The sequence below is a fragment of the Cryptococcus depauperatus genome, chromosome 3 (genome assembly GCF_001720195.1).
Source record: "Cryptococcus depauperatus CBS 7841 chromosome 3, complete sequence".
Taxonomy (NCBI): Eukaryota; Fungi; Basidiomycota; class Tremellomycetes; order Tremellales; family Cryptococcaceae; genus Cryptococcus; species Cryptococcus depauperatus.
Window position 1 is genome coordinate 1,326,336 of NC_089470.1, and position 26,203 is coordinate 1,352,538.

At 45.4% G+C, this 26,203-nt stretch overlaps 8 protein-coding genes across 8 annotated transcripts; 5 read left to right on the plus strand and 3 right to left on the minus strand.

Moving 5' to 3' along the window:
* Positions 1-961: 961 nt before the first annotated feature.
* Positions 962-2,183, plus strand: L203_102783 (uncharacterized protein; the record flags this gene model as incomplete). The annotated part of the gene is made up of 5 exons (XM_066212203.1): positions 962-1,293; positions 1,345-1,565; positions 1,614-1,672; positions 1,716-1,818; positions 1,876-2,183. The coding sequence occupies 5 exons, from the start codon at positions 962-964 to the stop codon at positions 2,181-2,183; spliced, it is 1,023 nt and encodes a 340-aa protein (XP_066068300.1).
* Positions 2,184-2,459: 276 nt separating this feature from the next.
* L203_102784 (uncharacterized protein) lies at positions 2,460-2,811 on the plus strand (the record flags this gene model as incomplete). The annotated part of the gene is made up of 3 exons (XM_066212204.1): positions 2,460-2,502; positions 2,567-2,727; positions 2,779-2,811. The coding sequence occupies 3 exons, from the start codon at positions 2,460-2,462 to the stop codon at positions 2,809-2,811; spliced, it is 237 nt and encodes a 78-aa protein (XP_066068301.1).
* Positions 2,812-3,155: 344 nt separating this feature from the next.
* L203_102785 (uncharacterized protein) lies at positions 3,156-5,189 on the minus strand (the record flags this gene model as incomplete). Its single annotated transcript, XM_066212205.1, has 5 exons — positions 3,156-3,794; positions 3,841-4,061; positions 4,113-4,353; positions 4,405-4,699; positions 4,759-5,189. 5 exons carry the CDS (start codon positions 5,187-5,189, stop codon positions 3,156-3,158), a joined length of 1,827 nt encoding a protein of 608 aa, XP_066068302.1.
* A 272-nt stretch (positions 5,190-5,461) lies between these two features.
* L203_102786 (uncharacterized protein) lies at positions 5,462-9,568 on the plus strand (the record flags this gene model as incomplete). The annotated part of the gene is made up of 10 exons (XM_066212206.1): positions 5,462-6,043; positions 6,090-6,442; positions 6,492-6,832; positions 6,882-7,236; positions 7,296-7,638; positions 7,684-8,157; positions 8,207-8,296; positions 8,350-8,581; positions 8,630-9,389; positions 9,457-9,568. The coding sequence occupies 10 exons, from the start codon at positions 5,462-5,464 to the stop codon at positions 9,566-9,568; spliced, it is 3,642 nt and encodes a 1,213-aa protein (XP_066068303.1).
* A 610-nt stretch (positions 9,569-10,178) lies between these two features.
* On the minus strand, positions 10,179-14,085 carry L203_102787 (uncharacterized protein; the record flags this gene model as incomplete). Its single annotated transcript, XM_066212207.1, has 3 exons — positions 10,179-11,857; positions 11,906-12,611; positions 12,661-14,085. 3 exons carry the CDS (start codon positions 14,083-14,085, stop codon positions 10,179-10,181), a joined length of 3,810 nt encoding a protein of 1,269 aa, XP_066068304.1.
* A 483-nt stretch (positions 14,086-14,568) lies between these two features.
* Positions 14,569-15,900, plus strand: L203_102788 (uncharacterized protein; the record flags this gene model as incomplete). Its single annotated transcript, XM_066212208.1, has 6 exons — positions 14,569-14,723; positions 14,776-14,903; positions 14,946-15,157; positions 15,239-15,306; positions 15,479-15,722; positions 15,769-15,900. 6 exons carry the CDS (start codon positions 14,569-14,571, stop codon positions 15,898-15,900), a joined length of 939 nt encoding a protein of 312 aa, XP_066068305.1.
* A 425-nt stretch (positions 15,901-16,325) lies between these two features.
* On the plus strand, positions 16,326-18,270 carry L203_102789 (uncharacterized protein; the record flags this gene model as incomplete). Its single annotated transcript, XM_066212209.1, has 7 exons — positions 16,326-16,616; positions 16,685-16,774; positions 16,824-17,225; positions 17,299-17,486; positions 17,529-17,778; positions 17,826-18,066; positions 18,116-18,270. The coding sequence occupies 7 exons, from the start codon at positions 16,326-16,328 to the stop codon at positions 18,268-18,270; spliced, it is 1,617 nt and encodes a 538-aa protein (XP_066068306.1).
* A 682-nt stretch (positions 18,271-18,952) lies between these two features.
* Positions 18,953-25,605, minus strand: L203_102790 (uncharacterized protein; the record flags this gene model as incomplete). The annotated part of the gene is made up of 19 exons (XM_066212210.1): positions 18,953-19,006; positions 19,051-19,198; positions 19,243-19,550; positions 19,596-19,895; positions 19,943-20,078; positions 20,131-20,467; positions 20,516-20,897; positions 20,947-21,159; positions 21,219-21,347; positions 21,399-21,536; positions 21,594-21,740; positions 21,788-21,980; positions 22,033-22,340; positions 22,390-23,354; positions 23,399-23,495; positions 23,543-24,063; positions 24,120-25,168; positions 25,219-25,420; positions 25,476-25,605. The coding sequence occupies 19 exons, from the start codon at positions 25,603-25,605 to the stop codon at positions 18,953-18,955; spliced, it is 5,757 nt and encodes a 1,918-aa protein (XP_066068307.1).
* Positions 25,606-26,203: the final 598 nt, after the last annotated feature.

The window sequence follows — 26,203 nt, forward strand, 5'->3', positions numbered from 1 at the left end:
ACAATTGTCCCGTCCTCACCACCCTCTCTACTCTTGTCAACATCCCCGAGGAAGAGGCGGATTCCGATTGTAAAAAGCAGTTCGACGCATGACTAACATCTCGCTCGACAAACCACCCGCGCTAGTTATAGGACGGATGGCAATGACCATGCTCTTGAGCGGATCACTGCTTGCAGTCGTCATGGACCGCCCGATCTTGTCTTTCCCTATCTGACCACCGACATATATTGAGGAGATGTTACGGAAGAGTACCGGACAGAGATTCGCCAGAGTGTCAGACCCTTGGAATTATTCGATGGAATATAGCCAACAAATAATAATGCAACGTAGATTGCATTATTGTGACCTTTTGGTACAGAGCGTGGATATTCATTATTGCTAATATTCATGACACTTATCCTCTTTGCTTTTGCCAAATTCGGTCGACACATTCGTGCCAAGTCAAAGAGAGCTGTCCTACAGGCTAGGAAAATCACCCACATTGGATTGCAAGCACCGTTTATAGACTCTATAGAGATACTGTGACTATGGCCTCTTTCTATACTCATTTGAATGAATATCTGTATATATACCATCAACATTGGGAAGCTGGTAGCACAGCCGCATGTGGCAGTGATGATTACGTTTTCGGTCAACATATAGACAAGCACTCAACAGATCAGATAGCTATTAGCCAGGAATATTGCCAGTAAAAAGATACTTTTTTTTATGAGCTGTGGCATGCAAAACGGAACAGTAAAAACAAATTTTTACAAGCATAGACGCACAACATTGTATTTTCTGCTTTTAACTCTTGAAAGAGACAAAAAAAGTTCCATAAAGGCTGAGTGACATCATCGACCGCAAAAATTCGTCATGCAGCGTCGACGGATGGAGCCGTCTTCTCGCGGTTTATATATATTCACTCTACCTTTATCCTTTTTCTTTTCCCCTTTGGAAAGTAAGAATAACCTTGACAACTATGGAAACCACAGCCCATGCTCACAGCTCAAACCCCGACCATGCTGTCCCAGCACCTGTTCCGACGCCAGCAGAGTTGAAAACTCAGGCCGCATTCCAAGCTCAACCTCAACACGCAGCACCCGAGGCGAATACACTCCGTCAACGGGTCCACAGGCTAGCTGGTTCCATTGAGAATGCCTCAGAGCATCCAACAGTACAAAAGACTAGAGGAGTCGTGAGACAATATCTAACGAGACTTCGTGAATACTTGGGTACAAGTGCTACCATCACACGCCTGGAGAGGCAAACGGGAGTGGATAGGGTCGTTCTTCTAGTTGGCACCGTCTTTTTGTACGTGGAAGATACAATGATTGTGAACATGGCTTATCCAGGTTGAATCAGGTATATCGTTCTGATCCCTTTCAACTTGTTTGGCCTGGCACTCCTGACCACCCAGCTTCTCACCTTTCTCCCAGCCGCTTATCTCTCTGCCCAGATACTCGATAGCCAAAACTCTGACAGGCAGCAAGAACAGGTCAAGACCTTGCTCTCCTTCTTCGTGGTGCTTGGAAGCCTCCAAACATTGGAGAGTTTGATGGCTGGATTGTTGGAACGAAAGATTCGTGAGTATAATGCTGGCCTCTTATCATTCCGAAAACTAATTTCAACAGCTCAATACTACACTACAAAGCTCTTGTTCCTTGCCTACTTGCTTCATCCTAAAACCAGGGTGCGTCTTGTCCAAAGTATGGAGCCGGTCTGACACGACATAGGGTGCTCAAAAGATTCACGAAAACATCTTTCGACCACTGATCAATGACCCGCGAAGCCCTATTGCCGTCGACAAGGTCTACCCAACGTCTGAACCCACTGCCGGTAAGTCGATGGCTTCCGGGTCGGAATACCCCAATATTGACGGTATTGCTTCTTCAGTTTCGCAAAAATCTTTTGCGAGTCCCAAATCAAACAACCCCTTCGTCCCATCCGCTCAGCAGTCCACTCAAAGTGCCCAGCCCTCTCAAAGCACATCTTATGAGTCTAGGGCAGATACTCATTCGACTGCCAATACGGCGACTCGTGAAGAGAATGTTGGAACTGCCTCAACATTGGGTGAAGAGTTTCCTCCTCCTCGCGTACAAGCGCAACAGGCTTTGGCACATGCTCCCGAAAGAGGTATTACTCCACCACCAGAATTGCCGAGCAAGGGTGCCAATTCGTCAATCGTTGGCTCTGCTTATTAGCTTGGCCGTTGATAAAAGACAAAGCTTGAAGGTTGGCGAAGTTATTATAAACATTGTCCATACGTAGCAAACTTGCTTTCATTGTTATAATTGTAATACAGTTGAAATGAATTTAGTATTTGGATTATTGAATGTGATTATGCAGCTAAAGGAGGTGCCAAATAATGTTTATATTATCTTCTTTCTTTTTTCTTTTTAAAAAAAAGATATATAGACATTGTTAAGGATATCTTTTTTTAATTCCTTCGTCCCATCACATTCCAAAATTCCTTCAAGATGCCTCCCGCTAACTTTCGTTTCAAAGTTCGCGCAACAAAAGGTCTGTCTATTCTATTGCTTACCTCTATCTTTACCCATCGTCTTAAACTAAACTTTCTCTATAGAACCGCTCAAAGTTCCCTGTGCCCCCGAACTGACGGCTCTTCTCTCATGCTTTGCAACCACAGGCGATTTAAGGCATACTGCGGCGTGCGCAAATAGTGCAACAGAGTTGCATAGGTGTATGGCAGCCAGTAAAGGGCCAGGAGGGAAGAGTAAGAGCTCGGTAAGTACTGGACGCTTTGTAAAGAGATTGAAAGACTAATCATATGTCCAGATCAACCACCTCTTAGGTAAGATTAGAAGATAGATATGCTTTCGACAAGAGTACGGAGCAAGAGGTTTTTGTATGCCAAATAACATGTACAATTATGCACCATCCATTAGCATCTACATGCGATATCTCGGCTCGACTTTCCCTGACGATGTTTCTTATTAGGAAACGAAACTAGTTATTCTTGGCCCGGCTTTTCACACTAAAGGCGGCTTATGGTATTATGGCTGGCCTCAAACATTTATATGACTTATTTGCAAACCTCATCTGTAGCGCCTCTCCGAGTAGGATTCACACTTTGGTACGACTTTCAATTTCAACGTATACATAATGGAGATTCTCCCTTTGCTTACATCTCTTCTATTTGCTCTACCAAAAAATCACTTTTTGAAAGTAGCTCTATCCAACATCCCTCTCAATTCATCTGCAGCCTTTCCCAATGCCTTACCCATCTTCATCGCGTCTACATCTTTTCTTTTTGTAGTGATTCCCCACTTGAGCTCATCATCTTCTATTGAATAACTGAGTCCATAACCATCTGATACTACCTCGCCATAACCCCAACCGTCAAGATATTTGGATCCCAAATTGGAGGTGGACAGCTCCCAATGCGAGGATTTGGCGAATGCAGGATCGGTAAAGATTTCCGGAATGGGTTCGGAGGGCTCAATGAGCTTCTTGAGACCGAAGAGGTGCCGGTCAACCCCTTGTCCGTCTGCTGCCCATACACAGTACTGTACGTGCCTCTCGACAGCCTTCCTATACAACTTTTCTCTTTCCTCATCAGTTGCTTTAGGGTTGTACATGGATTCAACAAAGGCTTTGCTCTCTTGACTCACGGATCGAACTACTTCAGTTCGACCGAGAAGGAATTTACGAGTTTGGCAGGATTCGTATACAGTGGGCATACGATTAAAAAGGGTATAAAAAGCGAGTTGCTTGATGAGTTGGACATAGGCGTCGGGAGATGTGCGGTACGTTTTAATGACATTCTTGCCATAGCCTTTGTACTTTGCCATCTGTGGTAGTTTCAGCACGATCTCCAAGTGTGCAACTCAAGCTTACGTGTAGACTCTGTTGAGCTATCTCCTCAGCAAAACCTTTTTGACTCTGTTTGATGACGTCTCGGATGTGATTGTCAAGTACGAATTTGATTTCTTCAGGCTCAGGCATGGAACTTGTTGCTCTCTCGCTTTCTGGAAGCTCAAGTGGAATTTTACCGTGGTCAAGGGATGCAAGGATGAATTCGTTCAATCTCAAGGTCGGAGTACCATCCAGCATCGAATCTACGCATCTTTTCAGCTGTCTTTCATTAGAGAGAAGGTAAAAGAGCATACGTTCACCGTTGAATCCGCTCTCACCGTTGCTATCTACAATAATTTCGTGTTTATCAAACCATCTGTTGAAGCCTTTCCCCTCAGATTCAGACGAATACCCTCCCACCCAGAATGACCATGCTCGAGCATCGGCGGCTGATCTAGGAGGAGCAGCGTCAAGACAAAGAAGGATGATGGCAGAATCTATAGTCTTGATAGACGACTTGTTGGTAGAAGACAGAGAAAGCAGGTAGTTTCGAGCCTGGACAATGTGTTAGCAAACGACAAACAAAAGGGATGTAAATATGTTTACGTCGGTCCACACATCTCGGTTATCAGCAGTGAGTACCCCAATGGACTCGCCTGCATGTTGTTCTGCGACCTTTTTGATCTTTTTCAAAGCCTGGCTCAGTTCTTCCAAGCCCCTGCTTTTAGTGTCTACTTTGAAATAACGATTATTACATAGAACAACAATGTGATGATTGTCTGGGCCATGGGATTTGGCAACGTCGGCAGGCTTGGTAGGTTGGCGAGTAGAATTGAAGAGGTACTTGTACGATGCCATGCAAAGCGGCTGTCCTTTTATCTTTTCAGGTTCGAGCAGCTCTCTATAGATGCATTAGCTATGACCGCCACTGTGACGTACGAATCAACTAGTTTCTTAAACTCGACAGTAGCTCTTACGAGTTCCGCGGCTCGCTCTATTTGACTCTTCCCTTTGCCAAGCCCAAGCTTGTGACTATAGAAATAGCTGACATTGGGGAGGATTCTATCTCGATAACCCATATACGCAGTCTCATTCCACCATTCGCTCAGCCAATTGTTTGTGGCTTGCGCTCTTTCTTGCAACCTCTTTTGCAAGGTGTTGGCCTGGCCTGACTCTACAAATTTTTTCACTACTAGAGAAGAATGCTGCAGCTGAGTAGGAGATAATAACGGAGAGAGTGACTCTGTGTACTTGTGCAGGGTAGACGAGATGGATGGGACTGGTAGATGTGGAATGGCTGACTGCGAGGCATATAGCGGCCTATGGGTGAGCGTTCGTTTCTGCAGCATTGTCCGAGAACAAGCAGTTGAAGAAGAGGATTTTACGGGCATTTTTGAGGGAATAGATGGGTTGAAGAAAACCATTGCTAGTTATATAAGTTTGCCGGTAACACAGTAACCGATAGCTTCCATCCTCTATGGCCAGCCAGAATATTACGTAAAAGATAGGTGTAAACACGAACGCGTCTATGGTGGAGGTTAAAAGAGTGAGAAAGTAGTGACATCGCCTTGACGCACGGACCGCCTCAAAGTAGTTGCCTGGATTTTATCTTTCTTTTGTTTTAGAAATTACTTTTTTTTAAATCTGCAACAGTTTTCACGCTATGGCCAATCGTCGTTCAAAAGAACATCCGTACGAACATATATCACCTCAACGAGACACACCACCACTCCCACATTCTGAGTCTTACGACGACAGGCTCTACCCACAGCCATACCCGCCACCACCAGGACACAACGTTGGGTACGAGTCGCAAAATAATTCGCAAGTGTGGTCGGAACACCCGTCGGACAGTCAGTTATATGAGGCAGATGTCAAAAAACCTCTGGATCCTGAGGCATCGGCCATGGTGCAGAAGGAAAGGGTGAAAACAACAGAGATCCTCACAACAACGTCAGCTAGGAGATGGTGGATACGGATCACCTGGGCACTCACATGGTGGGTGCCCTCTTTCCTCCTCATCCACATCGGCAAGTTGAAACGGGCCGACATGAGAATGGCGTGGAGAGAAAAACTGGCAATTTTCATGATGATTATATTTTCCTGCGGAATCGTTCTTTTCTACATCATCGCCTTTGGGCTATTACTTTGTCCTAATAGTGCCAAAGCTTGGAACCAGAGAGATTTGGCAACACATCAAGGAGAAGATGATTATATGGCAGCTATTGCTGGCAAGGTCTATGATGTGCGTATGTTTAGGCATTGTGAAGCGTAGGCTGATACTTGGATAGTTTACAAAATTTTACAAAGGCCAGCATTCTGATTTTCAGTCGTACCCTACTTCCAAGGATGTAATGATACAATTTGCTGGACAAGATTTGACAAATTACTTTCCTATGCCTCTCACCATTGCTTGTCCTAATCTCGTTACGAGCACTGACCTCAAACTTATGCGCTCCAACTTTAGTCCAACTGTGGACTACGCAGTACACACCAGTGGGCCACTGCAAACGATTCCAAATACGAAATTGAACGATATCAATTGGTACAAGAACAGTTTGACGCCAGCTCTGGAGAAATACTACAAGGGAAGCTTTGTCTTTGACAAGGGTCAAGTCCAATCGGGTGCTGATTCTAGTTCCAAGTATCTCCTCTCCCAACTACTCCTCCATGAAAGCTGATCAATGTTTTAGACAATGGGCAATCTATAACAGAAAGGTTTACGACTTGACACACTACTTTTACACTCAGTCTTACTACTCTGGATCATCCGGCACAACTCTGCCAAACTACTCGTTCCTCTCTGACGATATCTCAAATTTGTTTCAGACTTCTGCTGGTCAGGATATCACAAAAGACATGCAAGATAAACTTAACGCCATGAGTTCAGAGGATGCCGCGAAGCAGTTGACTTGCCTGGATAATGCTTTCTATCTCGGCGAGCTGGATTTCAGAAAGACGGCTAGATGCACGGTGCAAAATTATTTGCTTTTGGCTTTTTCAATCATTATTATGGTTACTGTTGGTGCTAAATGTAAGTCATTTGGTTTGCGTTATATTGACTGAAACTAACTTTTGTGAAGTCTTGGCGGCTTTGCAATTAGGATCCAAACGTCAACCCGAACTTTTAGATAAATTCGTCATTTGCCAGGTTCCGTGTTATACTGAAGGTGAAGAATCCCTCAAGCGCACTATCGATTCTCTTGCAGCCCTCAAGTATGACGATAAACGTAAATTAATATTTGTCATTTGTGATGGCAATATTGTCGGTTCAGGTAACAATAGACCGACACCAAGGATTGTACTCGATTTGTTGGGAGTGGATCAAAAGGTGGACCCGGAACCATTACTCTTCAAAAGTGTTGGGGAAGGAAGTAAAGCCTTGAATTATGGAAAGGTTTACTCAGGTTTATATGAGTTTGAAGGACATGTTGTCCCGTTCGTCTCTTATCTGCGCTTTCTACAAGTCGAGGCTGATCAGGGGAACCAAATCGTAGCTACGTTGTTGTCGTCAAAGTTGGTAAACCGTCGGAAACCTCCAAACCTGGAAATAGAGGCAAGCGAGACTCTCAGGTCCTTCTCATGCAATACCTCAATCGTGTCCATTTTGACTCACCTATGTCGCCTCTTGAGCTCGAGATATATCACCAAATGCGTAACGTCATTGGTATTGACCCAGCTTTCTACGAGTATATATTTCAAGTGGATGCTGATACAACTGTGACACCGGATTCGTTGAACAGAATGATTAGTTGCACCAGCGATGATCAGTCAATCATTGGCATTTGTGGAGAAACCAAGGTAGCTAACGAAAAGGAAAGTTTGACTACAATGATTCAGGTAAGTTTCCCAAACGAACATATGACAATATTCTCATCAGTATAGGTCTACGAATACTACATATCTCACCATCTCACAAAAGCGTTTGAATCCCTATTTGGCGCTGTTACTTGTCTTCCTGGTTGTTTTTCTGTCTATCGAATTCGAACAGCCGAAGGTGGTCGACCTATCATTATCTCCTCAGTCGTCATCGACGAATATGCCGAACCTAACGTTGACACACTACACAAGAAGAATCTGTTTTCGTTAGGAGAAGACCGATACCTCACCACACTCATGATGAAGCATTTCCCAACGTTCAAAATGAAGTTTACGCCTGACGCTGTGGCGCACACGATAGCGCCCAACAAGTGGGAAGTCTTGCTTTCTCAGAGAAGAAGATGGATCAACTCGACAATACACAACCTAGTGGAATTATTGTTTTTGCCGGAAATGTGTGGATTCTGTTTGTTTTCCATGAGATGGGTAGTATTTTTGGACCTTTTGGGTACAATCATTTTACCTGCAACTTGTGGTTATGTAAGCATTTCGTTTTAGGATACATGGTTCGGGCTAACTTGTAACCAAGTTAATCTATCTAATTGTTGTTGTATCTACTCATAAAGCGCCAATCCCCGTTATCTCTTTAGCTATGATTGGCGCTGTTTATGGATTACAAGCAAGTCCTTATCATGTCGCAATATGCGGTCCTTGTGCTAATGTGCTGCAAAGGCAATTATTTTCATTCTCAAAAGAGAATTCATGTTGATTGGATGGATGGTTGTTTACATCCTCGCTTTCCCTATCTATTCGGTTTTCTTACCTCTCTATTCATTTTGGTCAATGGACGACTTTTCCTGGGGTAACACCAGAAAAGTCATTGGTGAAGGTAATCAAAAGAGGGTCGTCATTGAAGACGATGAAGTTTTCAACGAAGGAATGATCCCTTACAGAACTTTCAAAGGTGCGTTTTGGCAGAAACGAAAACAAAGTCGCTGATTGTTTATGGTAGAGTATGAGTGGAATGCTTGGGAAACACAATCTGTCCACTCTGCGGCTCCCTCTGAAAAATCTCACCGAACAACACAATCCGCACTTTCCCGTCATCCTTATCCAATCTCCAACCGCGCCCCATCATTTCACTCCTCTGCTTCTGAACTTCCCCCTGGAGCAGACTATTGGCGCGATGGCTCCCCATTGGGCAAAGCGCACGAATCCAGACTGTTACGCGAAGCTCCAAGCAGTTCAAGTTTGAGGAACGAGGAAGGTACTCGACGGCCGCAGCCTGGTCGAGTCCCCAGTATGGGTGGTATGTCAATGTGGGGACCTGGCTCAGTTTATGACCCCTCGCAACAACCTACACCATATATGCACCCCATGATGACTGGGGGTTCTTTCCATTCCCAGCCCCAACCATTCTTCCCATCACAACCCCAAATGATGTCTATGTACGGCTCACCAATGATGATACCCATGGGCCCATTGGGAATGCAGCCAACAGGTGGGAGTATGTCAATTGCAGGCGCGGGTACACCGCGGGTCACTACGCCATCGGGTATGGGCATACCCACTCAAAATCATACAAGCTCGTTTTTGATGGGTGGAATGGCTAGTGGGGGGTTACCAGTAGCGACATCAACAACCGGAGCGGAAGGGAATGGGGACTCAGATAAGATTACTGGATTCAGTGTCAATCACGATGCAAAGGTGGAAGACGAGGTTGTGATGGAGAAACTAAAAACTTGGTTGAGCCAACAGGATTTCATGAGCGTGTAAGTTTTGTATTGCTCTTCAGACTCTTCAAAACATTTACTGATACGATACCGTTCAAAATTATAGCACAAAAAGGCAGACAAGAGAAGCCATCTACGCATTATTCCCCAATGCCGGGCTGCAACGCCGAGCAGGATGGTTAAATGAGCAAATTGACAAGATTTTGAGCGAACTGTAGACAGGGTGTACAACATTGCATTGTTAAAACCATTCTTCATCAGACAAATGATGCTGGCAGCACAGGACATCCTCTGTCATTATCATTTTTATTCTCATGTATTCTAGGTAGACGACATTCAACATATACAACACCGATGGCGACAAGAACAACACTATATATATCACCATGTCAAAGCGACGACAAAGTTATGATGCATACGGACTGGCTGTGTGAATGATCATAGATAATTCTCTTTCAGCATAAATGGACAATCTTGACAGACTTGCTTTTTATTGGACTCTTTTTTATCATGCATTGGTTGTGAATCGATTCTTGACAGACAACAACTCTGGCAGATTGGTCTGATATGGCTGCAAACAGGAGACAAAATCACATCACATTACAGAAAACCACATGATACACTTAATATAGTGAAGAATTGAAAATGACAGTTTATATATATGATCCAGGAAAAATTGCTAATGCTACGAGTAAAAACCAAAGCTAGACTAGCTAGCGTCAACAGGCTCAGGCTGTGTGGTATATACAGTTAGGATGCTGGAAATGTATTGTATGCTTGAGAAAAAAAGTCCTCTTCTGATCATTTTATAGTACTTTAACGAATGCTTCAAGCTTCCGTAGTCCGAGTAAGACCTCTGAAGCCAAACAACTCTCTCACACTCTTTCTCCTAGTAGGTAATGAAGGACCTTTTGACTCTTCTTCTCTATCCTTGACGACATCACTTATGCTTGATGCACTTTTGCTTCTCATGGACCAAGAGCTTATTGATCTTTTCAAGCTGTTGGCCATCTTGAGCTTCTCTGTCCCCCCTGCTCTCTCTGGCTTGGCATTCCCGCTACCAAAGGTTATCCCAGACACAGAAGAAGGATTTATATCAGTCGGGCGTTCGACTTCATAGTCGGAGCCTTTATACAGTACTGTTTCTTTAACAGTAGTGGTGACATCAGGATTGACCTTGTTTGTTGCATTTTCCGAGTATGCTCTCCTTCCTAAAGGCGGTGGGTTATTTGACGTTTCATTCACATCCACTTCGTTTGGAGTTGCAACGACACTGGGTTGTGCACTGGGATCACTGTCGTGGGAGTCTGTGCTTTGTATCTCATATGCTGGAGAGAGTAGAGGAGTTGTGGGTAGCGACTTTCTAGTGAAATAATTGGAGATGTTTTGCCCCACAGCGACTTTTCGCTTTTTTTCTGAAGGTCTGCGGCGGAAAGATGAAACTTGTCCTTGCATTCCTTCATCTAATCCGCAGCCTTTTGAATTGATCTCCTTCTTCCTATACTTTTCTTTCTTAGTCGTAAATCCTACAATCACTCCCTCCTGGCATGTCACGGGCTTTTCCAAGAAGTTTTCATCTGAGACAATGAAGAAAGACAGCTCAGATTGACTACGCCACAACTGCTGTTGTCCTTCTTCAGCAGCGTTGTATACTGAACTTTGTCGGACTGTGGATGTCTCGTCATCTTCTCCTTCCTTCTCCGGTTCGTTCATGAGTTGACCCTGTAGAATAGCACTTGGAAAACTTGCACAATGTTGATGACTGCCACGTCTTTCAACGATGGATCCCCGAACCTTTCCCGAATATGATCGGTTTTGATTGGCTCTTATACTACCAAGATCAAGAAAGCTTTGTATGCTTTTCCGACGGCTGAGATTGCTACCCTGAAAATTACCTCCATGCCCTTCGCTCGAATTGCCTCTGCTGACTTTTCTGTTTCTGGAGCATTGTCTCGCCATTGCACATTGAGCAGATATAACACCTGACAAACAATCTTCGACTGTGGCTCGCTGGAATTGCGATGGTTGTCGGTATACCTGGGATGGTCTACGATCTGGGCTACCAAAGTTGAAAGTTGACCCGATAGGAGATCTGCTGGATGTAAACGGTGGTGACTTGTATAGATGGCAATGATCATCGACCCTCTCTAGTGTCTTGATCAGATCTGAGGGAAGAGGCAGTGGGACTATCTCTTGTCCATCTGTATGAAAAGTGGATGAAGGCAAAGATATAGTATGCCGCCACGCAGACGAGTCTTGAGAGGTTCTTTTGGGTACAGATGGAGCAGAGTCGATGGCTGCAGTCCTGTAAGCGGCAGTAAAGCCCATAGAAGCTCGTCTGCTTGGACGAGAGACGGTGCTATTTGGGAGCGCAAACGGAAGACGAAGATCATCCTCGCGTGCATCAACTATGGCTTTTTTCCAGATAGTTTTTTCTCCTTCGCAAGCAGCACCCAGATCGAATATGTTGTCATTGAACGCTAACCGGATCGCGTGCTGAATTGGGCCTAAGATTGTCGTTATTCATGTGCATATGCAATCAAAATAAGACTTACCAGCGTGTATATCGATGATCTCGAAATAACTCAGGGGCAACCAATGCTTCACTTCGTATACCTTGCGATTTTTGACTTTGGCCAAGATAAGATAACCTTTGAACAAGAACGCGGCAAGATTTTTTATCTTTGCAGCACTATTATTGACATTGGTCCTCGACGACCGTTGATAAAGCACGTCTAGATGACTGATGAGCTGACACTGTCCAAGATTTTGTAAGAGCTCTTTTGTAATCTCTGGATGTGGCTCGATACGTTCTCGTACAAGGGCCGTAATGTGTCCCATTCTCTTGGTTCCAAGTGCCTCGTCGGCTTCGGCTCCAGTCCTTTTCAACATATCGTACAAGTTTTGCAATTCGACTTCCACTTCCTCGGTTTCAAACTCTAGGCCGCCATGACCAGTTGTCACGGATGGTTTGCCCATGATACGTTGAATGATGAGCGGCATTTGCGAGATCCTGCTAACGGGCGAGTTTAGGTATTCCGAAAAGCCCAATTTGGATCTCGATCCATAGCCGACAGCATCCTTTGACCTTTCTGCATCGTCTTCAAGGAGATCTTTCAAGGTGAAATGATCCAATTCTCTATTGATTTTTTGACATCGAAGTTCAAAAGCTTGGATCTCTGTAAACGAATGTCTCATAAAGATGGCTCCATGGTCCACTGATTCTGAAGCGTAGTCTCTGTATAATGAAAATTTGTCCTCCTAACAGACTTGTGAGAAAGGACAGAAATGGATCAAAAATTTGACCCACCTTTTCAAGCATACATCTCGCCACTCTCTTGATAGCTCTATCCAGACGTTCTGCCACATCTGCCTCCATGTGATAAACTTGACTCTCCTGACCGACATCCTCTAAAGAATATGTGATACCTTCCTGGGCCAAAATCTTGACCATACTATCCGCCATCTCTCGATTAAAGAGATGCAGAGAGTTGATTGTGTTTTTGAAAGGATCCGGGAGACTTACACCCATGACGACCAGTTGTGGGATATAGATATGGGCCAGATTAGTGAGATCGTCGGCGTGGGTGACAGCAGTATCGACCAGCTCGAGCAAAGCGTGCCTACGCTTCTCCATCCTCCTCTGCATTTTCTGCCCATCTGTCCACAGCATAGATCTCCGCAACCTGACCGATGCAAGCCCATCTTTCTCATTAATATGTCCTTTATCCTTACCGTTCTTGGAACTTTGTGAGAAAAAAGTTGTGGCGGAAGAGAGAGCATCATTCTGGTTGCTACTAAACGACGACACTGCTTCATCGAAAGCGCTCGTATGGGTCTCCTCGGATTGCCCATCTACATGGGCAGGCGAGCGCTCATGGGCCATAAACATCGTGCGCTCCAGCGAGAGACGAGTTCCTGTATAATGAACAGACTGAGCACGCCGAGGTGGGCTCTGCCCGTCTCCCACCGCCAACAAATCGAACCCAACCACCCCGTCCCGTTTCGGATCATCATAGCTACTTCTCCGCTTCGGTGATTGTCGAATCAGTAAATCCTTGAGATCTGGAAAAGGACAAGCCTCAGCTTTGCAAGACGTTTTCGAACGGGATCTTTGCAAACTGGGCAGTTTTCTGAAACCAAACGAAGCACCGAGTTTATTCTCATCACCCTTCGCCTTTTCATGACATCTCTTCAACTCCTTCGGAGGGTCGTCCGTCACTGTCGCCGACCGTTTCCGCAAAGCGCTCGGTAGAGCCGACTCCCACAGCTCGACCCGGGTCCCAAACTCGTTTGAATACGATTTCGCCATGGGTGCGCACCAGTCCTCAAACACTTCATACTTTGCAATCCTTGGAAATGCCGTCGACGCCTTTCCAAATGGTGTTGGCCTGGTCCCACTGTCTGGATACGCCGAAAACAATGGCTCCTCTGGCGAGCCGGTCGGTATACTGAGCGGAGCTGGACGAGGACGACCCGGCGGCGTCTCCAAGCCCGACTCGGGCGTCATGGGAAAGTAGGGCGTCGTCGCACACGTCTCGCCACTGCTCATTGCACACTCCGTCTCCATTCTCAACCTTTTATGCGATTTACACTGGCTCAGCCCTACAGGTCGCACGCGATTTGACATGGCGGTGGATCCGAAAACGAGAACAAGATGAGCGAAATTCGCCAGAAGCCGAGGACAAAGGACAAACATGAGAATGGAAGCAATGATACGCAAAGGACGAAGCATCTGTCAGTGTATGGCCAAGCACAGCCCACCTACGTTGAACAAGAACACAGATATACACAATCCGGCGTGTCTATGTATCGTCAGCTGGTCCCTGCTGCCACCGCCACGTACCTCCTACCGCCACTCCATCCCCAGATATAAGCAAAAGAGTCGAGTATGGGAATAAAGTAGGAAAGAAAATGTAGAGATGCGGATATAAAAGTATGCAACGCCATCCTTTTAACTTTTTCTTCCGTAATCCAGTTGGCGGACATCGCCGCCACCTGGTTTGACTCTGAAATGTTAACGTATATGCACTCTCCAATGCGGGGCCCCATGTTTATGTTGGCGCTGAAATGTTGACATGCTGGCCGTCTATTCATGACATGGCGGCGATCGCCGCCATCCATACAAAGGGGTTAGCGCACAGACCCACCCATACGCGCAAGGATAATCAGCTTTGTGCATCTCTTTCTGTTTCTCTTTTGTATCATCCCAGTCAACATGTTGAGAGCCGCCACCCTGCTGATGCTGGCAGTGCTCGTGTGGCTGCCAGAGACGCTTGCCCAGGCATGCAACGCCACAAGCCTGTGTCCTGCCTCGGCTCCCTGTTGCTCAGAGTATGGGTATTGTGGCAAGGGCAGCTATTGTCTGGGAGGGTGCGAGCCGCTGTGTACGTATTAGGGATGAGGGCGAGGCTGACGGGTGTAGACTCCCACCAGCTGACGTCGTGTCGGGCGAATCCTATCTGTATGTCGCAAGAGACAGACTTTACCGACCTCAGCCGGGTCCAGATGAATGGGAGCGCGTACAACGGCAACGCAACCGCGTACGACTGGGTTGGTGAGTGGACAAGGGTTTGGCGTGCGCTAACGGGACAGTCAACACCGGCTCCTTGGTACCGGACCGGGACGGGGCGCGGCTGATCCTCAAGCAAGATAATGCCGGCACCAAGATCTCGTCGACCCGATACATTCATTATGGCACAGTGGACTTTACCCTGGAGAGCTCGAAATGGGCTGGCGTCGTGACCGCTGCGATCACGATGAGCGACGTCAAGGATGAGATTGACTGGGAATGGCCAGGGACAAATGTCAGCACGGTACAGACGAATTATTGGTTCCTCGGTGTTGCAAACTGTAAGTCGGGAGGGTAGAAATGTGCTGATGGGTAGACTCTGCGACAGAGGGTGCCTCGAGCTCCATTTCTTCAGACGCGTCTGCTAATTTCCATACCTACACCGTGAGTCTGTCTACGCCGTCGGAGCTGACGACGGTCAGTTTGAATGGCAACAAGATTATATCAACTGGATCATTGACGGCACCGTCGTCCGCACCGTCAAAAAGGCCGACACGCTTTCTCCCGACGGTTCTCAATAGTGAGTCAATGTGTCCAGCTCGATCTGACCTGGCAGCAAATTCCCGTCCACCCCTTCGCGGGTCCAAATTTCCATCTGGCCTGCCGGAACGTCCGCAAATGCCCCAGGCACGATTAGCTGGGCGGGAGGCCTCATTGACTGGTCCAACGGTGACTACGTTTCCAACGGTTACTTTTGGAATACCCTCAAGAGTGTCAAGATCACGTGTGGCCAAGGCGAGCAGGGAGGCGATGGGGTCACTGGTTGGGCCTACCAAGGGAATGACACGAGCAGGGTACCGGTCCGTTGTTTCTTGTCATGGGAGGCAGAGGCTGATGTTTTTCAAGATGGTGTCGATGACGAACGCCTCGACACTCATCTCTCGCTCCAGCGGGCCTGTCGGTGTCTCGCTGCTCTCGGTGGGAGTGCTGGCTGGGTTGGCTGGAAGTGTCGCTATCGCTGGCGTGACTCTCTTTTAGTAGGCGAGATCTTGAATGTGTCGTGGTTATATGTTGCACGTGATTAGAGAGTCAGCCATGTTTTTTAATCCACTTTGATGCGATGGTTATCCGTTTTCCTATTGTCTCTCATCCATAACGCCGTTATTACCTATCTCGCTTAATTGCCACGTGGTGCCAAATCCCTGCTGATCGGACATCAGGGATGGTTTGTGGGGAAATACTCCATCTCCGGGGCCGAAAAATATATATATTCTTTTTTTTTTCAATATAATTTTCTCATTCTCTGATTGGCCGGCCGGAACTGATATTGGAAATTGATTGAAAAAAAAAAGTGTTGGAAAATTCCAGGGAGAAAATGGCAGCAGTATATATAAAGCGACACTTGTTTCTCATCACATCTTTCTATTCCCGCTATATACCAAAAAGAAAAAAAAAGGAGTACAATGGCCAACACAAAAGACACGAGTCAGGCCCCATACGGCTATGACAAGGAGTCTGAAAAGGTGGAGGCTAATGTGACTTATCCATACGCTGCCGACGCCCAGGAGGAAATCGTTCCTCAAGAGGAAGAGACCCATCGGGCTCTGTCTCCTCGGCAGCTCAGTATGATTGCGCTTGGTGGAGCCATCGGGACAGGACTCGTGATTGGGAGCGGGACAAGTCTCGCGAGGAATGGCCCAGCGACTCTGTTTATCTCGTATGTCATCATGGGCATCGTCTGCTCTGGTGTCATGGTGAGTCGTGCATCCTCGAGCGCTCTGCTGACGGTTCAAAGATGGCGTTGGGCGAAATGTCGACCAAGTATCCGTCCAAGAAAGGCTTTGCCGGGCATGCCACACGATGCGTTGATCCAGCGTTTGGATTCGCGACGGCTCTTATCTATCTCTGCAAGGCACGTTCTCAAAGGGGGTCCTTTAGTGGCTTGCGCTAACGATCTGCAGTATCTAATCTTATCTCCGAACCAGATTGTGGCAGGCGCGCTTGTCATCCGATACTGGAACGATTCCATCAATGGTGCCGTTTGGGTGACGATTCTCATTGTCTTTGTGGTTGCCATCAATTGTCTCGGTGTCGGGTGGTTTGGCGAGGTTGAGTTTTGGCTGTCGTTTATCAAGATCATCACGTTGACGGGCCTCATCTTGCTTGCGCTCATTATCGACTTGGGAGGTGTGCCCGGGCAGGAGAGGATCGGGTTCAGGCATTGGAAGGATGGGAAGGCTTTCAAGCCTTACAAGCGTGAAGGCGACCTGGGCAAGTTTCTCGGCTTTGTCAACGCTGTCGTCTTGGCGCTGTTTGCCTACACGGGGACAGAGTTGATTGGTGTCACTGTCGGTGAAGCAAAGGTAAGGTGATTGAGTGATTCATCGCTAAAGTGCTTAGAACCCGCGAAAAACTGTCCCGTCTGCTATCAAAAAGACCTTTTTCCGAATCATCTTTTTCTACATTCTCTCCACGTTGCTCGTCGGCATGGTTGTTGACTCTTCCTCGCCTCTTTTGGCTCAGGCAGCCAAGAAGGGTACTTCAGGCGGCGCCTCTGCCTCTCCGTTTGTGGTCGCTATCAATACGGCGGGGATCAAGGGCTTGCCAGCTTTGATCAATGCGTGGTATGTCGTCAGGATTGGTTTATCTGGTGCTGACAGGTGTAGTATCTTGATCTTTACCATGTCTGCTGCCAACTCGGATCAGTACATTGCTTCGCGGACACTGTATGGTATGGCCAAAGACGGCAATGCGCCTCGCATCTTTACCAAATGTACGAAACGTGGTGTACCTTGGGTGGCATTCATCTTTACTGGTATGTTTATGGGATTGGCGTATTTGGTTGCGAGCAGCAATGCTCTGGAGGTGTTCAACTATTTCGTCAACTCGGTAACCATCTTTGGAGGTCTAACCTGGGTGAGTTTTGCTGCTTGTGCCGAACGTCGGCTGATATGTCGGTCCAGGTGTCTATCCTTGCCTCTCATATCGCATTTATGCGTGGTATGAAGGCGCAGGGCGTCTCTCGCGACACTCTCCCCTATAAATCTCCCCTTCAGCCCTACCTCACCTATTTCTCTCTCTTCTTCTCTTGCCTGGTTTGCTTTTTCAAGGGCTTCGATTCTTTTATGCCATGGTCTTACAAGTCGTTTATCACCAACTACATTGGCATTCCCATCTATGTCATTGGCTACTTTGGCTACAAGTGTAAGTTGATTGGTTTGACGTTGCGCACCAATGTTGACCCTGCCAACAGTTGTCTATAAATCCAAACATGTCAAGATGCACGAGATGGACCTCACCACTGGTGCTCGTGAGTTCCATGACATTGATGAAGAAGACGAAGAGGAGATGCGATACAAAAACTTTACGTTCAAAGAAAAGGTCATCTACCAGATCAAGAATTGGTAAATGTGATGTACATTGTCGTGAAAGACTACAATGGGGTTGTATGATAGACATACTTTTTGCATTCTCATTGTTGATGTGTAGCTCATGCAAGAGTTGAACGTTTGGCATGAAATGAGTAATGAAGGTCAACTACGACATTGGTCATCATTTGTGGTTCAGTTCAGCTTTGATCATTCTCTTTGCCATGGGTGAATGCTGTTTAGCGATAAGCTGGTCAGATAGAACGCACCAATGGACTAGCTGAAACACCTCGGGGTTAGTAGTACTTTACATGCCAGCAACCTTTTGAGAGGACATAATGGCCAGTCTATTGATGAAGTAAGCAGATTATCGAGATTTCAAAATCGAAACTCAAAAGACTTGTGTCTCAAGTCCTGTAATGGTCTTTTATTCTTTGTCTATTTGTTGGATATGTTCAACATTGGCTATAGGGCTGCAAAGAAACCTTTTTGGGGGCAGAATCAGTGACCGACATATGATCAAATGAAAAACTACTGGAAATTTTCTCATATAGCAGCTCACTAACAGTGTATGCTATCATGAAAATGGTGTGCACATGCATAATGCCATATCAGGACATAAATATGAAAATACAGCTATTCTTGTGAAACCTATAAACCCCAACATGAATGTGAAACACAACTACAACATGATCGACATTGTACTGACAATGTCACGTCCTCTACATTTGTTCTTCTCCAGATAGAGTCCCATCTTCTTGTAAAAGATTTAAAAACTGCACATATCAGCTCACGCCCTTACAAGACGTCTGTCACTTACTGCGGCTTGTTGTTCCTTGAATTCTCCCACAGTCGTCACACCTCTTACTAGCGGCATCCTATTGAGGTCCAGCACTGGCATACCTCGCCGTTGAGTTGGCTTCTCACCAATGACAGATTTCTTTCCAGGTACGTGGCTCACGCATTTGCTATGAAATTTCAAGTTAGCAAGGAAATAAAAATGCTAACATACTCTTCAGGTAGATGGTATAATTTTATTAAGTGATTCTTAACCAATAACGCTAGTCCCACAACAATACTTGCATCCGCAAGTCTAGCTGCAGCAACTGTCTCTCCGCTATTTTTCCCGAGACATACCTGTATCTCTCCAAGGACCGATAGGTTCTCACCCTCTATTGATGTTTCTTCCATGATAGTAGCCAAGTGAGAGCAGGTCGAAACAACACGAGTTAGTGCTTGCACCACAGTCATCGGTTCCTCTTGGAGTTTATAGTCAAGAGTAGCCAGGTTCTCCGCGACATAGAGTACGAAGTCAACATCCTACACACAGTTAGATTTATTGCTAAGATAACAATAAAGACTGACTACTTTGCTTTCAAGATCACTATCAAAAGCGCGGCATAGTGTCTTGAGAAAATCATGTCTCCAAGCCCTTTTCTCTGTCAATAATCCATACCAGCTGGAAAATAAAGCAACGCCATTGCGATGGCCGGTAGGTTCCGCAGTGATCCCTCGCTGGTACTCATGTGAAGCTTTTGCAGAATCCATAAACAGTACATGAATCATACTGGCGTGCTTGATATGTAGAGCTTGGTGGAGAGCGAGGGCACGCTCAGCCATAACAGGATCTTCAGCAGTCTCGAGAGACACGAGTATGGGAACGGTCTATCATCTATAAGTTTACTTCACTTTAAAATATAGTATATGCTTACATGGACTGGAGAAAACAGGCCTTGATTGACAACAAAGGTCAAAATATCCAGCGCAGAATTTTGAGTTGGGCCATGCTGGGACTTTGCGCAATTAAATATTTCTGCTATGTTATTTTGGACTATTGTGGTTGAGTGGCTGTAGTATGATATAAGGCTAGGCGTTCGTATATACGGACATTTGTACTTACTCTGAATCTTGCAATTCTCTAGCACTTCCAATTAAGAGATTTACGTCCTTCTTGACTATTGCGCCCTCGGCCCTTTTCTTAGCTTCTGAGATCAGAAACTCGTTGATAATGCCCAGAAGCCTTGCTTGAGAATCCTGGTCATCTGAATCAAAGATGGTCTTCATCCAACTTGTGGTTTCCGGTCGAGACATCAGAATTGGATAAGACCGGAAGAGAGCACCGAGGCATAGGGTTGGAGTAGAATGAGCAGAGGAAACGTGGGTAAAGTCAAGATAAATCTCATAAAGGTATTCATGGATGGGCTGAGTCGACAACTTTTGTAGCTCAATGCCAACAGCTTGATATTGTCAGTTATTTTTGAAAATTATCTACGCAGACAACCTACTTGTATCAACCTTTGCAATCTCGTCCATGTTACAACCCTCTACTATCAACGCAGTAATATAGAGCGTCATTGCAATGGCAGGATTGAGAGCTATAGATTGCCCTTTGGCTGTTCTCATTTGTTGCCACAATGGTTTGATCCTCGCTACACAAGCCTTCAACACGGAGAGCACTCTCATCCAGTCCTTTGTGAGATTATTTGTGACCACACATAGACAACCTATAACTTCGCGTAAGGATTGGAAGCCACCTGCAGGTCTTGTGATCATGGGCAAGAGGGCTTTTGTAAGATCTTGAGCGAACATGGACGCAGTACGGGGCATTCGCGGGATAGTTTTTTGGAAAATACGGAGTAGTAGCTCATTGACTGTTTGATCTTCGAGCTATGCCATCGTCAGCACAAGATCAATGCAAATCAACAACCTGTCTCACATTTGTTGGTGGCCGAAGATACGTCAACAAGATGCTAGCTTTCTGTGGGTCAATTTGCGTCGGGTCACTGGTAACCAGAAGCCAGATGGCTCGAATATGATTGAGTGTATCAAACTCAGTTTGCTCAGTAGCGTCTATCAAATGAGAGACGAGGTCATTGATAATCTTCCCAAATCGGGCCTTTTGGCCAATGTTTTTGCACTCTTGAAATACCTGCGATTTTTTCTGGAGTGAGGGAAAGTCTTATAGTAAAGATCGTATTTAGGCCGTACCTCGTTCGTGGCCTTCTCAAGTACAGCTTGTGACCCTCTGTAATCATCCATTATCTCAACTAACAGACTTGCTGTATTTCCTCCCTCCTCTGAAAAGATCAATTCTGTCAAAGTTTTTGCTGATAAATCCTATAAAAGGTTCAGTGGGGATCAACCATAAGTAGATGAAACAGGGCCGACTATTATTCCAGGATCTTGATCGTCAATCAGAGCAATTAGCCTGCAACAAATATCGACCTGCATTTTCTTTTCTTCCATATTCGCAAATATACCCTTCAGGATTTTGATCACTCTTTTACGCACACTAAGACCAGTATCCTATAAGTGCTATCAGCAAGATGGCAGAACGGCAATCTGCTAGTTCAATTGACATACCATTGTACGTAGAGCAATCTGGGGGTAATACTGAGAAGCAAGCTCCGGGTTTTGCACAAGATACTTTCCGATGAGTTCTACGGCTGCATCGCGGACGCCAGGGGAAACATCTGAAAGCCTTTCTTCAAGAGCGGCTCGAATGTAATGCTGCGAACTTGTCAACATGACTCATTTTCACTTGATTTAAAAATCACTAATTGAAGTAAATCTGGATCGACCATAATGATACTACTAACTCCACGAAGTGCTTTTATTCGGAGGCCAATCGAAGAAGTTCCAAGGGTGGTGAGCAAGGCATGAAGAATAGGGTCAGATGCGTTCTGTAAAGATCGACCACGAGAGACAGCAATTGAAGCTTGTACAGCTTGCTCGCTTTGTTGAGGATCACTAAACTCCTTGTCAACTAAATGCTCTGATTTCACCAGTAAACGTTATTAACTTGACTTCGAAAATCCTATCATCAGCTAACCAAATTTCTCTCAGAGTGTTCTTCAAAATTTTTAAGATATTTCGTAGTCTCTTTGCTGTTTCCAGAGCTTCGTCGTTTGTTTCTTGGGAAAGATTTTCTATAACAGCTGCGGTTTTTTTGATACCACTCTGAAGTTCCTGCGCCCATATGATAGAAGTCATTTCCAACGAGCATCCAAAAGACCTATCATCACGAGCAGCCGTATTTAGAAATGTACGAACACAGAGGTGAGATGATAAAAGCTTTTTGAGGCCATCAAGGTCGGCTAGCGAAACAACCTAGCCAGAAGCTGGATTAGATGGCAAAAAGCGATCAAAAGGCACATACTTCATCTAGGGTAGACACTCGGGTCTCCTTGAGCATTCCTATCCCTAGCCCTTTTAACGTAGCCGCGATATCTGCAAGATACTCCAACGCTATGTTTTTAGCAGCTATAGCATCAGTGCCAGTCTTCGATTCATCCAAGGAGTTGATCATAATCTTGGTCAATACGCTGAGATATAATGATGCTGCAGGCCACTCTGGGCGATAGAGAACAGCGAGGAGATCATTGATGAAAAGAGTGAGGATAGTCTTGTAGTCAGTATCAAGCGATGTTTTGGTGGTCTTGGTGCTAGTGGCTTTGCTGAGTATGTAGCCTACTACTAATGTGGCTGATCTAAGAGAGGCTTCTATAGTTTCGGCACACATCCTCGTCTCCTCCAAGAATTTTTCTTTTTCTTTTTCTTCAGCTTCCAAAGATTCCATGTTAGCTGCAAACGAGTATATATTCCGAATTTTCACCGAAGTCCCGCTCGCAGATGCCTGTATTAGCTGCAGCAGTAGTGCAGATACGGCATGTATAGACTTGCCATTCGCAAGCTGGTACATCGCTTGATCATGGCTCTGGCCCAGTTTTCCCACCAAGGAGCTCAGGACTTCCTCAATAATCCACTGTCTATGAGACTCATATCTCGAAAAAACACCTCTCAACAATGCAAGGGCCTCCAATCTCAGCTTTTTTACTATAGCCATGTTCTCTCTGTCATTTTGCTTTTTTCCAGCAATTTCCGTAATAAACAAGGGTTCCTTGGCCAAAAACACGTTTTGGATGACAAGCGATTCAGAAAAGCTGAACTTTTCGCAACTAACAAGAGAAGTGAGATGCGGCAATGCAGAGCAAACTGATTGAGCAATGGACGAGATGACAGGATGATAAAAGTAAGGTGAATGAGTGATCGATAATTTGGTTTTTCCATTTCTCAGCGCATGTTCGTGCTGTATTATGAATGTAAGATATGATGAAGAGATTTCTACAAAAACATAAGACACCTCCATGCTTTGTCATAAAACTTACTTTCTCCAGCTAGACCATGCAGTACAGGCATGATTATCTGAACAAATTGTTCTTTAATCATCTGAACACATGTAGACAGCATATCCTCAGAGTATACCTTTTATTTATTAGTTCTCACACAAAAGGTACCAGAAAAATGTTCACCTGTTTTGATAGCCCCATAGAATCTAATAATGTTAAACAGCATTCAGCCGCAGCTGCGCCGCCTTTCATTGTCGCAAGATTAACCTCGCACATCCCAACATCAACTGGGAGTTTTCCCTTTGAATCCTCAATTGGTGGAGATGAACCACTCCCTCTTTTACCCCTTCTTGACTTTTCTTCTATAATGATGACAGCTTTTCTATCTTCAGGGAAGACTATTAAGTCTTTTGTTGCCTTCATGCGCCTTTCCAACAGCTTCAACAATCTGTTGATAATGTCTAAATCCCAGTCGCCCTCGTCTTTGCCATTTGGCTTGCATTTCTTTTGTATCGCCTGAACACGAATGACATAGCGGATTAACTTTGACATAATCTCGCATGAGAGCAGAGGACCATCTTTGGATGCAGACGAGAAGAACTTGGTATTGACAGAGTCCAATGGACCTGAACTGGCGCCGATTGGAAGAGAATCAAGTTCCTCAAATATATCTTCGATAAGGGATTGCAATTTCTGCCACAATGCTGCTTGATCTATTAGCAATTCCCGAACATAATGAACGAAGTGGAATGATACGTACAACGCATATCTCTCCCACCAGTTCTTCCACTCATTGACATTTGCATACTAGTATAACCCGGTGCTGGACTGGACAACTCCACCCTGATGTCCCCGTTTGTATCTTTCTTCTCCACGTCGCTCCAACCTAGTTCGTTTTCTTCTTCCTCATCTTCACTTTGTGCACTCAGAGTATCAGAAGTCTGCTGACTAACAGCAGGCAGTGGAGGCCGTAGTGGTATCCTGAGTATAATCTTAGGTTTCCCATGTGTCACTTCAGATGGGCTAGCGTTGATACTTTGCTCTCCCATGTTCAATCTACCTAGTCCTATCTCTTCGCTCGTAGTTTTGGATGACGCCCATGTAGGGGAGATGTCTTTGCTTGCTCTTGGGCGCTTTGATGGCGAAGATCCAGGAAGATTCATGGAATCGGGAGAAGACGGTGGAAAAGGCGAGGTCACAACGCTATTGTGAGTAGGGGTAGAGACAGCAGACGTTGATAGGTTAGGAGAGCGCATGGCCATGATTGATGCTAGATTGCGTTTTTGGGGCGAGCCCCCCTGAGCCATACGCAACGGCGTCGAGTAAGGTCGATTTTGTGACACGTCAGTAGAAAACGAGAAAATTGAAGAGCGAGCTAGAGGATATGACGCAGAGTGAGAAGGAAGTTGCGACTGAGACTGCTGTTCTCGGTCGGTAAGTGGCTTTTGAGGTGTTAAAGGGAATAGTGGTTGATTGGGAGCCTTTACGTGTTGCTGCGCTCGAGACGACATATGGTGTTGAGATGACACTATGACCTCTGGTGTATGAAGCTGTTTTTGAGGAATTGAATTTGACAAAGTGCTGTCTATAAATTCCTCAAAACGATCTTTGGCTGCTTGTCTTTCAAAGTCTGAATCAAATGTACCTAATCTGGTCGCGCCTCCTAGGGAGTTTGGAGTATGAGGTAAATATGAAGATAGGTAATTATATGCTATGGCTTGGGGCTGTGCATATGGGAGCTGAGGGTTAGATACAGGCGTTGGTGGTGCTTGCTGATAGCTGTTTGTAAGAGGTGTAGAAGGTAGTTGACTACCAACATTAGAAATTTACTCCTCAGTTCCAGTATAGGTCTTACACACCTCAGCTGATATCCATAGCTTATACTCCCGCTTTTCTTTACTGCATTACATACTTTGACTTCAGCGTCATGTCTTATTTGCCAATCTTGGAAGCTTTTCGGGTTGTCCATCTTCTCAAAAGCTTGGGCATACTGTGGGTACATGTCATAGACTGACGGAGCATTTTCTGAATAGACTGAGTGAGATGAAAGATGTTGAGCGACTGTGGACAAAAAATCAATATCACAAGCAAGGCCAATGATTGAGAAACAACATACCACGGGCAGTCGGGGCATAAGTCATGAATGGGTATACGCTCAGTAAAGAGGACGGATTTTGGCTGCCTGATTGACTCTGACTGCCATTTTGATCTGGTGTATTACTCTGCTGGTTTTGTTGCTGAAACATATGAGAATAGTGCCGAGATATTGCCTTCCTACTCAGCAATCTTACCGCCTAAAATGAAAGAAAGAACAAAAGTTGAAACAAAACAGTCGCGACGTACGTTCTTCATATCTAAAAATTCGAGACAGACGCGTTTTATTCGGGTTGCGTCAACCGGGGTAGACTAACGCACAGACTACCGCGTTCACTGTTACGTAATCTCTATACTGACAATTGTTAAAATTCTCATCTCACTTTTTTCTTTTTCTTTTCTTTTCCTTACAGTGAAATTTGCACCGTTAATCAGGAATATGCCTCTCACTAAGAGACTATTCCCTTCACAGGTGTGCATAGAGCAAACATATGCTTGGTTTCGTTAGCTACTGGCCCGGTTGAAAGACCTCTTCATAGCCAGTTTCTTGATAGTAGCCTTGCGACAAGTTTTGTTGTGAAATTCGTATTGTTTAACAGCTCAATATCTAGTATTGGGTCATCTACCTCAAATTATGCACTATGCCTACACATACTCTGCCAAAGATCAGTTGAAAAGCATGAAAGTAATTTGCCACCTCAACCCTTGAGATTGTAACAGCAACAGCGGAAGCATGCTTCTTCCCTTTCT